At 38.2% G+C, this 15,036-nt stretch overlaps 1 protein-coding gene across 3 annotated transcripts in view; it reads left to right on the top strand.

Moving 5' to 3' along the window:
* WWC3 (WWC family member 3) overlaps positions 1–15,036 on the top strand; it is a 100,625-nt gene that overhangs the window by 75,404 nt on the left and 10,185 nt on the right. For 2 of the 3 annotated variants that reach the window (XM_082277694.1, XM_082277692.1), the window contains exons 11-15: positions 491–1,065; positions 7,038–7,158; positions 7,919–7,993; positions 8,989–9,075; positions 11,424–11,616. In XM_082277694.1, the coding sequence (XP_082133820.1) occupies positions 491–1,065; positions 7,038–7,158; positions 7,919–7,993; positions 8,989–9,075; positions 11,424–11,616 (1,051 nt within the window). The remainder of the gene's footprint in view (positions 1–490; positions 1,066–7,037; positions 7,159–7,918; positions 7,994–8,988; positions 9,076–11,423; positions 11,617–15,036) is intronic. The other variant, XM_082277693.1, reaches the window with a different exon arrangement.

The following is a 15,036-nucleotide window of genomic DNA, read 5'->3' on the forward strand; positions in this document are numbered from 1 at the left end:
ACCTGTGAGAGTGACGCTCACACAGCAGTTTGTTAGAACTTTGCAAATCCCTTTGCACTTCTTCTCCCTGGATTGTTTATGACCAATCGTTTATGTAAATTTGAACTGGATCATGGTAATCTGTCATTCCTGGCTTTACATTGAGTCTGCTGATCCAGAGCCTGCTCTGGCCTCTTTTGTGCCAAATCACAGCTGCTTACATGTTGGAGGAAAGAGCAGGCTCATCCTGTTAGACTGTTGTCTTCAGGCACTGAAGCACTTAGCCCTGATTTGGTTGTCACATGTGCTGCTCTGGTCATGGTTGTGCCTGAGACCAAGGCAAGAGACATGAGCTAGACTTTAAAATGCCAAATCATCTTTCCATGTCACCATACTGAATACATGTGAAATTGCTTTTGTAATCTGGATTAGTGTTTTAATCTCTGCATTGGTGGTTCTGATTATATTTGAAAAGGCATTTTTGTGTTTTCTCTTTCTTTGCATGTCATAGTCTGTCAGCTAGCACCCTCACCATGTCCTCTGGCAGCAGCAGGGGATCCCTGGCCTCCAGTCGAGGATCCTTGGCCTCCAGCAGAGGCTCCCTCAGCTCAGTCAGCTTTACGGACATCTATGGCCTTCCCCAGTACGACAAATCCGACAGCGTTACAGACTACGGGCAGCACTTGCGCTTTGACATCATTCCCTTCGAGTCTCTCACAAAGGATGTGCCGTATGCTGATCCCATCGGACACTCGAATTTCAATAAGCAGCGGAGGTCTCTGGATACCCCGCAGTCCCTGGCATCCCTCTCATCGCGGTCCTCCTTGTCATCGTTGTCCCCTCCAAGCTCGCCTCTGGACACCCCATTTCTCTCTGCGTCACGAGATTCTCCGTTGGCTCAGATGTCAGAAGGTTTTGAGGAGATGGCAGGCATAGGAGCCCTGGAAATGCTCAGGGCTCCGACCACAGCCTTGGGTGACGATGATGCACAAGGCACGAGTTCATCTCAGACGTCCGCTTACCCTCTCGACAGTGAAGGGCTGAGAGAAATGGGACCACACCTGACTGCTATCCAGACTGGTGGAGGTGAGTTTATGGATATTACTATTTTGTCACATTGTCTTAGAAAATGTGACACAGACCTAAGCATGCCAGCACAGTAGAGATTGTTCCTCAGTTAGGTTTATTTACTTCCATCAGTTGAAAACTGCATGGTAGATGTTATCTGTTAAAAGCCTGACCAAAACACAGGAAAATCCCCCAAGCCCAAACTCTAATTTTAGGGCAAAGAGGTGAAATAATAGAGAAATCCTTGTCAATAGATCTTAAAACAGTGGTGAATTGACTGGAAGAAAGGGAATAGAATATAGACTTACATTGGAGTGTAGCCTATCAAGGACCTAGCAAGAATGAGTAAGGTGTTAGAAAAAGTATGGGTTAATTGCTTCTGAGGGCCCCAGTTGTGCTGATGTTGCCTTTATTCTGATAATGTAAAGCAACACAAACCCAGGAGAGATAGGAAACAACCAATAATCACCCCCTACAAAAAACCCAAACACAAAATATGAGGTGATGCTGCTGACAGTGCTTGAAGGCTGGCTGACTCCATGCTGAATTTGTACATATTCCAGACCAGATTTCCTTGTCCAAGTTCTGTGATGGAGCAGAAGCCACAGTGGCATGGCTGTCAGGAGTGCGTGGTACAATCATGAGTAGGTGCTTCGTCAGCAAAGGAGCATCTTTTGTAGGGAATGTGCGAGACATTGAGTATCTGTTTGGCTGGTTGTGTCTGAGCAGCTGTGTGTGCTGTGATCTCAGAGGAGTGATGGGTGCAGTTAGCACAGCACACACACTATTGAGTTTTCCTTTCCTGCTGGACTGTCAGATTGATGGACTTACTTTAGCTTGCATTGGCAGAACCTTCTGAAGCACTGCAGTTGAGAAACATAAATTAGAGAAATCAAAAGAGGAAACAGAAAACCTGAAAAAATGAAACAAAATTAAAAGCCTGAGCATACAGGAACGCGACAGATTTATTTTCCTGTTTTGATCAACCAAATGGAGAACTGCTCTTAGTATGAAAAAGAAAATCATGATAACGTTTTTGTGTGTTGACTTGCTCTTTTTTTTAATAAAACCATACTAGTAAAGAAAGACATTTAGAGTTTATCTTACTGTTAAATTTTGTGATTCCCATCCAATTTCTATATCCAGAATAGTGTGTTAGCAGTTGTGTAGAATGTTGCATTCGGGACTCATGACATCAGGAGTAATACAAACTATAGCCAGACATTGGATCATATTATCATACCAGAATCTTATTTGTCAAGTGATAATACAAATGAACATGGACAGTATTTACAGAAAACCTTTCAGGTTTTCATATTAAAAAAGAAAACATTGCCACAGTGCTAAAAAGCCTGTATTGTACAAAAGCATTTAAGTCTAGACTCACCTACTTTTCTTAATGGAGCTAGCACTGCCAGAAGATACTGCAGCAGAATTTACTTTTACTAGCTGTAAACATTTCTAGTGCCCTTATTGTAGCTTTCAGACCAAAATAAACAGAATTCCAGAGACCAGTGTGAAAACTTGTGCTTAAATTAGTGCTGTGAAGAGGCTTCCTGAGGTTTTCTTTAAACCTCAAATCAGACCACAGCATGTCTTCACCCATTGTGGTAAGTGAAAAAATCTAAGTAGTTCATTTATAGCTTGTATGTGTTTCCTAGAAGTGAAAGCCTGGTGTGAGGGCCTAGGCAGCAATACAGGATGAAGGGCAACTTCCTGCTTTGATTTTCCTTTTCTCTGTTCTCTGCTATGTTTCTACACATTTCACATTTCTCTGAAAGCCTCTGTGCTTAATTTGCTGTCAGTGCTGCGGTGTCCAGCTCCTAGTCCATAGGTTACAACTTTTCTCTGTGTACAACAGAGTATATTGTGTTGCTTTTTGAGGAAGAATATATGATTAAAAGGTGGGCAGGCTGCCTTCTTTTGAGACTTTTTTTATTTTTAATATTTGCATTTGGAAACAATTACTTAAAATTAACCTTTCTGATTTTTGACTGCTTTGAGTTCCACACTCAGTAGCCGGTGGTTTGGAATTGTAATGCAGTTGTTTGCAAGTAGCAGTTGGAAGTTTTGAAAGTATGTTGGTTTTGTACTCTTTTCCTGGAAGAATTGAATGGAGCATCCAGCTTGTATGCCAGAGTTGGGAGCTTGCAGATACCGGGGGCTTTGGATTTCTCTGAGGTAGCATGCAGTGTGCCCTGCTGCTGCCACCCGATGGCCTGGCAGCAGAGTGCCATGCTGCAAAAACAGGAGGCCTTGGTGCTGGCAAACCTTGGCCTGTTCCTTCACTAGACAAAGCATGAGGTCATTTTGGTAATTTGCAAATAATGGGGGCCTGGAGGATTAACACTGAATAAACTGCATGAACTTTGCACTGATGCAGCACTTGAGCAAGTTCAAGGGGTTCTTCAGGGACTGCAATTTTGATGTCCAGTTGCTGATCTGCTGTTTTATTGTTCTGCATGTCACATGGTCATGTTGTGAAATAAATTTGCCTCTGTGAATGGAGGGAATATGCTTGAAAAGTTAAATCCATCATATTTATAAAGATGGGAGTGGGAGGAAACATGTAAATAAAATATTGGACTTTAATAGCTCGACTATCCCTTCTCTATACTAAATCTTTCAAATGCTAAATTTCTTTTAATGCCTAAATAATCTCTTGTTTATAAAATATTGTCAGACATCTAAAGGGTGATTTATCACTGTATGCTTTTTGTCTTGTTTCTCATGCGGCACAACAGAAAAATTCACTGTAAGTGAACTGAAATTTCTTATTGTGTGTTTTTCTGTGTGATGTGTTGGTTGTTTTGTTTTGGGGTGGGTTGTTTTGGTTTTTTTTTTTTTTGGAGTTGCATGAGAAGAAACAGATTTTGCTACATTTGGTTTTGTTTGGTATTTTGCTGTATCTGTTTAATCATTATGGCATACTTAATTTTTTTGCTATGTCAACTAAACACACATTTACAGCTGTAGTTAAATTCCTGGGGAAAGTGTTCTTTGACCTTCAGCTTTACTGTATAATAGTAATGCCTGACTGTGTTATGGTAGGTAAGGTCTGTTTGTGTCTCTGAGCAGTTTTTATGGAGTGTTCTCCTCTTTTATTAGTGGATTTTGAGCTGACATGCGGTATTTGTAGTCACCCAAGCCTGTGAAACATGCTTTAGATTTATGTGTTTTGTAGTGAATGAAAGTTTGGGCAGCAAAATTTCCTTTGAAGTTCACTTTTTCAACTAATGACAATGAGAATATTCTTTCATTCAGGGCTGTCTTATATTTATCAAGCTTTGGCACTAAGTAGTTCCGGAAAATCATATATATTGTTTACTGATTTTGTTATTTAAATAAGAAAATGGAAGGTAATAATCTGTCTTAGAAACCTAATTTTTAAACAATTCCTTAGCTTCCAGCATTGCAGTCTGTAATCTGTGCTAAATATTTTCTGTTTAAACCAAAATTTGGTCTTTGATCATGACCAATTTTTCCTGCTGATTTTTTGCTCCCACAAGTCAAGGGTATATTCTGGTGTTTGCATCTCTCCCAAATTTTCTGTGATTGTCCAGAGGTTATCGAATGCTTCTATGGCCTGCAGATGGTGAGCAAACCATTGTCAAGTTACAACACTGTTGTAACGTGTCAGTTTTTAATTTCATTATATTGGTGCTTGAGACCAACTTTTCCATCCAGCCAAACTGGGAACCTGAACCTCCCAAGGACAGAGCCCACGAGATCGTTCCTCTGCTACATTTATACAAAGTGTTCACAGAGGGGGTGAGCCAAGGGCTTATTTACGAAAAGAAGTTGTCCTAGTGTAACTTGCTGAAATTAGTACAGAAATTATAGAAGCACTTAAAAAAAAAATTATACACTTTTGTGAAGTTCAACCTCTTTCCAGATATATAAAATTTTTGAGAAACTTAATATGTAGATGTCTGTACAGATTGCTAGTTTTGATTCTTCATTAATACCAGTGACAGAACTGAGGTGGGCTCACCAATTTGAAAATCCTTTAAAAAACAAAAGGAAGAAAAAAACCAAACCAACCAAGCAAACAAAAAAATACCCAATCAAAACAACCCCACAAACCCACCCACCACTTTAGTACAAGTGATATAGAGGAGAGCGTGGTTCAAATGCTTTGTGTGTGCTCATTTGAACTTGGCTCTCATTTGTGGTGAGGATGTAATGAATTGTACTGCATGATCCATGGGTTGGATGCTGTAGCTGGAGATGGGAAGGAGTGGTGGTTCTTTCTCTGGGTGCAGAGACAAGTGCAGATTGGGCTGTTTCTACCCTGAAAATAAATTTCCTGTCTACCTAAAACTGACAAAATCCTTCATTGAATTTCAATGAGAGGTCCATAGGGCTTATGAATCCAAAGGACAGAGAACTGGCTCTGCTGATATATAGGAATTTTAGCTCCAAACAGGACTGGGTGATTTTTGTAACACCTTTGGTAACTTTGTGCTGTTAGTGGCCTGGTAATAGGAATGTGTCTTGGGCTGGCGCAGAACCTGCTGGGCTTGGTGCACCTTCTCTGCCAGTTCCACAGTGGGTTAGTTAAAGCTGACCTTAGAGCATTTTGTTGATAGCAGCAGCGTGGTTGTGTTGATCTGGAAGACTTTTAGCAAGTTCTCACATCCCGATGTCCTGTCCTGGTGGTACTTGGGTGGAAGGTGAGGTGGGTACTGTGCAGGGGGGTGGCTCACCATAGCTCATCTGGGTTCTGGCAGAGGCTGGTATTCTGTGGAAGGGAACTTACTGAGTAGGTGTCAGCAATAAATTTGGATGCCTTACAATAATGTGCAACAGAGGTACTTAACAAGCTGTTACTTTGAGTAAGACATGCTTCATCCCTAGTTGGGGCAGTAAGCTGTAAATGTCAGCTGGTGCTTGTCTCCCATGCATTGTGCTACTGTCACACTGCTGAAACTGTCAATGCTTCCTTTCTGTCTTAAGTTTGTAAGCATGAGCAGAAGCAAATAAAATGCTTTCCCCACTTTTGAGGTGCTATCTCTTTGCCATTGCTTTCCTGCTTTGAGGACAGTCATTGAACTGTAAGCAAAAGGGGGTAAAAGTTCTTCCCTGTACAGTGAAGAAACTGCACTTCACATGTCTGTTTAGTGCTCTTCTCTAGGACTCAAAGGAAAACAACCTCAAGTTAGGAGCTCTTGTTGAAGTGTTGAAGCCTTCCCTATGCAGTTCTTGAATGTTACTGCTTGTGCACTTACTTCAAAGGATTGGTAGCTGCTGTACCTACTTGCCTGTGCAAAACCCTATGTATAACATAATTTTGTTGATATTACAACATGAAAATGATTGATGAGTTGCTATTTATCGTGTGGCTGGTGATTTGGGGAAGAGTGGCAAAGGGGGTTGAATATTGCTTCCTCCTTCCCCCAGTCAGTTTTCAAAGTAATTCACCAAGAATTTGAAAAAAACAGTGGTCTGAGTGAGCTGGAAAACACTGGTTCTTTTTGATAATGCCTCTCAGACTGTAAATAAAAGCTGCTATTATGTGATGGTGTAAACAGTATGCTTTGAGACTTTGTATTAGGAAACAAATGAGAACAAAACCTCACATTGTGTTATCAGATAACTTTAAAAAAGAATTAGTCTCTGTGTTTGTTTTCAACCTATTGTATATTCAGTAGGTAAATCTGAAAAGCTTAGGATATCATGTGTACATATGTGAATTAATGTAAGTCTTCCTTTAGGAAGGAATTATTCTACCAGAAAAACATTTAGTAACAATGCAGTTGGTTTATACTTCGTCTCGTCAGAGAGCAATTAGCCGCAAACTTCCTTCCTTCTCCCAAAGAAAATCTCTGGTCAATCCTATTCTAGGTTTTTAACTTCAAGTTAGATGAAAAATCAGTGAACTGCACTTGTGCTGTTTTGCTGCTAGTTTTAATACAATACGTTTCTTGTTTAATTTTGAAGAAATTGCCTTGAGCTGATGTTGTTCTCACTTTTTTTCTCCATGGCAGCTGTAACTCTGCGAGGAGACAGTGGTAGAAGATCGGAGAGGAGAGCCAGGCGAGTTTCAGCATGTCTCTCAGATCATTCACTGGCTAGTGACAGTGGCGTGTTTGAAGCTTTAAGCAAAAGGTCAGGTGTATAAATGCATAGTAAGCTGGAAATATTCCTGTTCTGCCACATGGCCCAAAAGAATTAGTTGTGAATTTAGGAGTAGGCTTTCAAAATCGCTAGTTATTAGTAACATAAAACTACTAGATTGCATGTTTTAAAGGAAAGAAGCTTTTTACATGCAGTCAGTCCACTGTCATCTTCAAGTGCCAAGTCCCTTTTGCTGTATTGTCTCTGATATTTTAACATCATATCTCCCTTGAAAGTTTTCTCATCCGATTAGTCATAAATCAGTAATTTTATTTCAACCATCTATAACAAAATAAAATTATACAGTGTGACTAACAATTCTGAGTATCATGTGATAAAAGTATAAATGCAAGGAAGAAACATACAAACTGCCAGAAGTCTAAAAATGTGTAGGTTCACCAAGTGATTGAAGGATGTAAAAAGACCTGTTACTTAATACAATTGTTTTAACACAGGAGGCAGTAATTGGGATGAAGATAAGTTTTGGAGGATGCTAAAGAGAAATGGAAGACAAAAGAAATATTAAAATAACCTAAATATCTTGAAAGAGTAATTCTAAAACCTCAATTTTTACAATTGTGAATTACTGCTACTGTGTGTTTTTAAACAGATGTCTCAATTCCTCCTACATTACCACTCCCTCCTGTATTACCAAATAATTGCTTATATCCACAAATCACAAAATAATTATTAGTTCATAATTTAGCAGCTTAGGTCACTATGTAGTTTACAGTACTTTCTGTTCCTGCAGGAATGAAGATCTGGAAGAGCCTGTTTATGGTGATGCTGCCAGTAATGAAGAACCACAAATACATGTTGGATTTCTGTGAGTAATTACTCCTCTTTCTCCCTATCAACTCTGCAGGAATTGCTCACTACTTTTCTTGTTTATGATTTTTAACTTTTTAATAAACTGAATCGTGGTGGATATTTTTAAGAAGTTTCTGAACTGACAGCCAAAGTTCAGTGGATGTACAGATTAGTCAGTCATGTGCCGCTTTGTGTTGGGGAAATGCCTTAACCACAGTTCATTCAATGTCCTTTCAATGCTGACTGATAAAAGGGCCTTCGTTACTACTTTCAGTAGCATTTATTTTCACTGTCAGGGCCATTAATGTGAGTATGGCTATAGGGATATGTCTCTGTAAGCGAGATCTTTTTCTGCTGGATAAAGGAGGATTACCTTAGGAAAGTCACAGGTGAAGAGACACAAATACAGCTGTACAATACATCTTTGAAATCCTGTGCCTATGGCATGCTATTGTTGGTAGTGGGAGTAGTGTGGGGAAGGGCAGATTATTGCTGTGCAAGACAGGATATTTTATTTTAGCCCTCCAGAATCATCTCTGCCCCTTGGAAAACTAATTCCTAAGACTGAAAGTTTTTAAAATATCAACCAACTTTGTTAGTGGCATTTCAAAATTCATGCTGATGTGAAAGAGTAGAATTTTTTAATTTGTTTTCAATGGCCCATGAAAATAATGCAGATGGATTTGTCTAATGTAACTGATATGTTGTTACACATGCACACACACATGCATATGGTGTAACTGTTTAAACTAAGGAATGTATTTGATAAAAGCTGTTTGCTGTCAAGACACTTAGGAAGGCCAGTCGTTATTTTCAAGCTGAATAATGTTTAATTCACTTAGTTCTATTAACTTTGTTACTGTAGCTAATGCTTTTGATTGAAACTGATTTGTGCAAGAAATGTATTTAACAAATGTGCTTTTACATTCTTTAAATCTGTTTAGTCTTCATCTTTATTTCTTAAGCAAAGTATTGATGATTGGTGACTAACACAAAGAATTTATTTTCCAGGCATGACAGTGGAAGTGAATGTCTGCTAGTCCATGTGTTACAGCTGAAGAACTTTACTAGTCTAGTTGTTAAAGAAAACTGCAAAATGTAAGCTTAAATTTCACCCAGAGTCTGATCATTGCTTGTTTTATGCTGCAGTTATAAATACCGTAGATTTATTTGGTTTCATTCAAAATTAAGCCATTTCTGGAGAAGATGGTATGTCTTAATTTCCATGAGGAAAGGGTTAATTTTATGGCCATATCCCTTTTTATAGAACTTGTGTCACACAAATGTAGTCTCTGTGTTCTTACATGTTTATTGTGCAGAGGAGAGTTTGTTCAAAAATATCTGAGATATTCCAGAGTAAGCTTAGTGTATTTTTCTCAATTCCTATGGCAACGTCTATATTAATCAGTAAGAGAGATACCTTGCCTTTTCTTTAAGAAAGAAAACCACACCAGGAAACATGCAAACAACAGCAAAGGATCTGCAGGCTTTTGTGACCTGTTCAGCTCTCCTTGAGTATCTGTGAAAGACCTTCTGAAAATAATGTTAACACAAGTACTAGCTGAGAATCAGTACAAAAGATTAACTTTTTTTTAACCTCTGACAGCTTGTGCTACTTTTTTCAAATTTTGTATCACATATAGAATATATCTTAGTTTATTCTAATAAATGTTTCTTAAATAATCACAGTGTTGTCATAAAACACTGTTTTATCTAGAGATATGTATCTTAGCATATTTTAAAGAAATTCAACATGTAAAAGTTGTTGATTCTTTATCTCTGGGAGAGGTTGTTTGAAAACTGGAAAATGAAGGTATGATAACATTGTATTGTAAAATAAGTAATTTGGTGGGAGCTGTTAAATTGACAGACATCTCCCTGAATGAATTGATCTTTGTTGAAAACTTCATCTTGCTAACGCTGCAAAACTGCAGTGGAAATTCTTCACGTAGGTCAGTACATTAGTGTTGGTCTTTTGCTCTGTTTGGTGTGAGTGCAAGGGCACATGATAGGGAAAAGTGTGAGTATTGTGTAGTACTCAGCCATGTTGCCTTGTCATCAGAAAAAGAAATAAGCATCATCTGAAGAAGGTAGTAATGTAGAGGTACCAAAGAAAAAGGTTAGTCCAGAAGGTTTGCTGGACGTTGTCGTCAAGGCAACCAGGCATCTAAATGACTCAAAATGCAGTTCTGTTCTTCATCCTTCTCAACCCTACCTTTGCTGGAACCAAGAAATTGCATTGCTGCAGAGTGAATTGATTGGTCTAGTCAAAAAATAAGTTTCTATTACCAAAAAAGCAGAAGCTTTTATCAAGTTTAATTAACTCCTCCATGCATCTGTACATTATTTGAATCAGGTGCTGCGGCAGCTGGGGGGAGGTTTGCCTGCTGCAGCCAGTGAGCAGAGGAGCTGAATCTCTGCCTTTTTACAGCACGTGAATCTGTTTAACTGACTGATGCTCCATAGTCCAGTGTGCTGCAGTTCCACCATAAGGAACTCTTCCAGTTGTCCTCTAGCCATTTATTTACCTGACAGTGTGAGCCTCTCTCTGGTGATGGCATAAGAGTTCTTGCAGCCATGTAGTCAACTTGAGTGAACCTCTGAGCTGGAGAGGGGTTTTTTAATCCTTGAGCCTTTGTGGGGTTTTTGCTAGGTTAGCTTTTTAACCCAGATAAATTTTCTAATCTGGGTCACAACACAGTTGCATGAAACTGTTTGCTGGCATGAGGAAAGGATAGGATATTGCAGGGGCTTGGCAAGCAGTCAGGACAGGGAGAACACGGAAACAATTCTCTAAGTAGCTCTGCTGCTTATGCTGTTAGCTGAAAATGGTTGTTGATTGTTTTTGGCTTGGAGTCGTAAATGACATGGTACCACATATTTAAATTTGTCTTTTGAGACTGCAGATAGATGCAGTGACTGCAGATTTCTTTTGCCATCTGAATTTCTTAATTTCTTAAGGAGGGAAAAAAGGTTGCTTAGTGGGTAGAAGGAAGAAATGGATCCGTGACACTTACGGGATAATTCAATTGCCTAAAACACAGCCATGTGTTTCCATTTGAAATAGCATAGCATAGCAAAGCACCTGGCCTCCAGCTGCTTCTGCTCACAGGGAGGCTCTGTGTAGATCTCCCATAGATCCTCTTATAATTGGTAGCTCATTTTAAATACCTTGGATACCTCAGGGCAGCTCAAGTGCTACTTGGTGCCTCTGCTTAAGCACCAAGTTTTAAAAAAAAGTTTTAGTTAAAAAAATACAGCATTTTGAGATCAGCTTTGCAGATCTTCTGTGTTAAGAATGCAAAGTAAATCTGGTGATGAGATCATCTCAAGGTAGACTCTTAATGTAGAAGGTACACTGATGTTTTTGCTTAGCTTGATTTTGAAAAATGCAAAATGGCTTTCTTTTTCTGAATTGTGCTATTTGTCTGTTTTGCTGTTCCCAGTCATGTGAGAGTTTATTTGCCACCGCTTGAGTCAAGCACACCAACCACTTACTGCTCGAGAGCTTTGGAATTCCAAACTCTGTTAATATTTAATGAGGTGTTCCGAATCCCCGTGCACTCAAGTGTTTTGAAATTAAAATCACTGCAGCTGTATATCTGTTCAGTTGATCATCAGCAACAAGAAGAGCTATTGGTAAGTGGTTCTGTTTCTTAAAAGCCATGTGGTATGAGAAACTAAAGTTACCAGAGGAATTTCTTTTTAAGATTAAAAAGAGATGTAAAAACCTAACTTTTCCTTAAGGAGTTCTGATAGAATTACAGGTTAATGTGTTCATTTGTTCACATATGTAAGTATAGTTCTGTAAATAAAGAGACGAGATTTTAAAAAATACTTAATCTGACTTTAAAAAAGCTTTTAAAAGACAGCGTGCTCAAGACTTAGATTTCTGCAGGATACTATAATGCCTGTGTGAGGAATCAGTACCATTGGAACAGGTTCCTACTAAAAAGATAACAAATACAGACCCCTCGTTACCATTTAATAGTGGGTGAAGAGGACTACATTATTACGTAATTACATCAGTCTTAACCTTGTTGCAGGGTAACAGTGGCCCTGGAACAGTTCTGTTACCTCAGCCTTTTACTTTAAACTGATTGAGATATCATGTGCTAACTTCAGGTGTGTGAAGTGTTAGCTTCATTTAGCTGTTATCAAATACAAATATGCATAACTAAATCTGCCTTGGGGCTGATGTCCTGGCTATTTTGAAGTGAGTGGGTTGTCTTTGCAGTGGCAGGGTTTGAATGGGTAAGTGAAAAAAATTTTTAAGCCTATCAAGCTAAGAGGTACAGGCATATCACTGTCAAGCTGGGCTGTGGATAAGAGGTGTTTATTTGAGCAAATGTGTGTTTGTTAGTCCACCTTTAAACTAAGTAGCATCTTATATACATAGAGTGGACCCAAGGTCTTGTCTGCAGTAGGAAGTTTTTTCTGCAGTGTAATTAAAGAGAAAGCATCCCAATAAGAAGCTGGATATAATGGTGTAAAATGCTTTATACAGGTATATCCTGTTGCTCTGGGAAGCTCAGTAGCTATTCAAGTGTAAAGCATCTTTCTATTGAAACAAGTGCATCTAAGTTTAGGGCGCTTTTATTCTAACTGCTGTTATTGAGTTGCCAAAAAAATAGGTCTTCAGGTTATATTGGTAGGGATTTTTTTCTCTTTCATGGTCTTACTTTGGTTATGTCAGAAGTATCTTTGTCAACAGTAATTGGTAACATTGTTAATTTAGCAATACTCCAAGACAGAGAAACAATGCCAGTTTCTTAAGATAGGTACATTGAAGTATTTAAACATCATGATTGTTGTTCTCTTCAGCTGTAATTTGAGACCGAGCATTTTCTCAAACTGAGAAATCATGTGCTATGTGCTACCTCTCTTTGGAACTGCTGTGATGGTCCCTGTCAACAAGGCCTTTGTCTTTCACGATGTTTTCCACTGAGATTACAGAGTTTTCCCCACTTATTTAATAATGCATATATTTCTCAAATTCTTAATGACTGCTTTCTTTTTAATTAGGATGTGCCAGTTTAATACATTCCTAAGTGCAAAAGCCAGACTGGAGTTAATCCTAAATTATATAAATACTTACACCTAACAGGGAATAAAAAAAAAATGTGGGAAATAGTTCAATTATAAAGAAATAAATACACTACACTTGTGGGATGGTCTTAACAGTTTCCTCAATCTTTTACCCTTATGCCCTGCATGGCTGAAAGATTTTTTTCTGTCTTAAGTTGGCTTATTTCTTCCCTGGTGGCCTTGTCAATGTCAAGGTAAGGGAATTGTTATTTTCCATGATTAGCATATATAGTTCATGTTAAAACATAAAAGAAATATTAATGCCTTCCTTGCAGTCACCTGGCATTGCTGTTTCACTTCCAGTTTCTCATCTTTTACAGCTCTGACCAATTATTCCCTGTGTCTTAATTTGTTTTCTTCTTGAGTGTAACTTTTTTTTTTTGCATTTTTTTGTTTTTATTTCAGAACATCCGTCCCATTTTTTTAGCATGATTTTTAAATCCTGATTGTTTTCTTATAAAGAGACGTGTCTGTCAGACATCACAGAGATATTCATAAATACTTTTACTGTTTTGCCGTCCAAGTTGTTAACAAATGCATCAGAGCAGGCATGTCATATACCTCTATCAGACCCACCTTGGTTTTTTCATCCTTTTGAGTAAGCTTCAAATCTTGAGGTGGACATGAAATATTAATTAGTCCTTTCAGTACTGATAATTCTTAATTGAGTTTCATGGTGATTCTCTAATCAATTAGTGATTCCCTTTGTAGAGGCAGCTTCTTTGGCAGACTTGCTTAGCTGCCTAATAAATGCAGTGTCAGGCATCTTAAGAGTCAGCCTATGCTTTTTCCAGCATTGCTGGCAGGAAAACAGTTTTCCTCTCTACCTCCTAAACTAAACTCAGTGTGTCTTAAACATTTTCCAACTCTGATGCAAAAGTGTGAGTATTTGATATACATTTATATCTTCCACTGCATCAAAGCAAGTAGATAATTAGAGGACATCTGGGTTATACAGAAAAAAGAAAAGGCATCTCTATAGCCTCTGATATACTGCCATGAAATGACAATATTCTCAGTAACATGCTGTATCCCCATATCACATTATTTTTTTAGTCTCAAAAACTTTTCTCTATTGTCCTCTATGCACCTGTTTAAACAGAGCCCCAGGGAGCATTTGTCTTGGAAAAACAATGCAACTTTTTTTTTTATTATTATTGTTTTCTAATTAACTGTTTCTTTACCTACTTAAAGTTGAATGCAGTTTCTGTCTGCATTTCCTACTGCCTTTGCTGTTAGAATCATTGTATACAGTTATTTGATTTATGAGAGATGAAAGCCATTTTTACAGGACTGTTCCAGTGATACAAAGAAAACATTCTTAGCACGTGGCTCATTTAGGATGGAAATGAACAGGTTGTAGAGACAGCCAGAGAAACAAAAAGCAGTGCTTAAAGGCTGACTGATACAAAATCATTGGTAAGTCCAGCTAGTGAACTGATTAAAAAAAAAAAATTAAATATGCAGCATGGATTTGTTCTTAGCTGTTTTTCATTTAGGTGAACACCACTGAGAAATTTCTTACGTGAGCTCTCTTTGATGGAGTAGGGCTACTTCAAAGTTTGAAATACTTTTAGTGAGAAGCCTCCATTAAAACTATATTTACCTGAATCTGGAAGAGGCAAGGATGGCCTGGAAAGTAGAAAAATAGCCTTATACCCCATTTGACTACCTTATGATATAAATAGGCAGGAAAAAAGATTGGTTTACACAACAGTTTTTTTTCCATTTGAAAGTGCCTCTGAAGGCCAGAGAATGGAAGGGTATCAGAATACAGTTATCTCAAAAGACCCTCAAATTAGAGTAATATTATTAAAGTGGTATTAATCTAAGGAAATATAAAAATCAGATATATAGTTGGGAAGGCTTTAAAAATAAAATATTCATAGCTATCAGGTGTCAATTATATCTACATCAGTCACACAAATTTTATTTTTCAACTTTAAAAAAATTACTATCTATTGCAGTTCT

The sequence above is a fragment of the Coloeus monedula genome, assembly GCF_965178545.1.
Source record: "Coloeus monedula genome assembly, chromosome: 3".
NCBI classification, from domain to species: domain Eukaryota; kingdom Metazoa; phylum Chordata; class Aves; order Passeriformes; family Corvidae; genus Coloeus; species Coloeus monedula.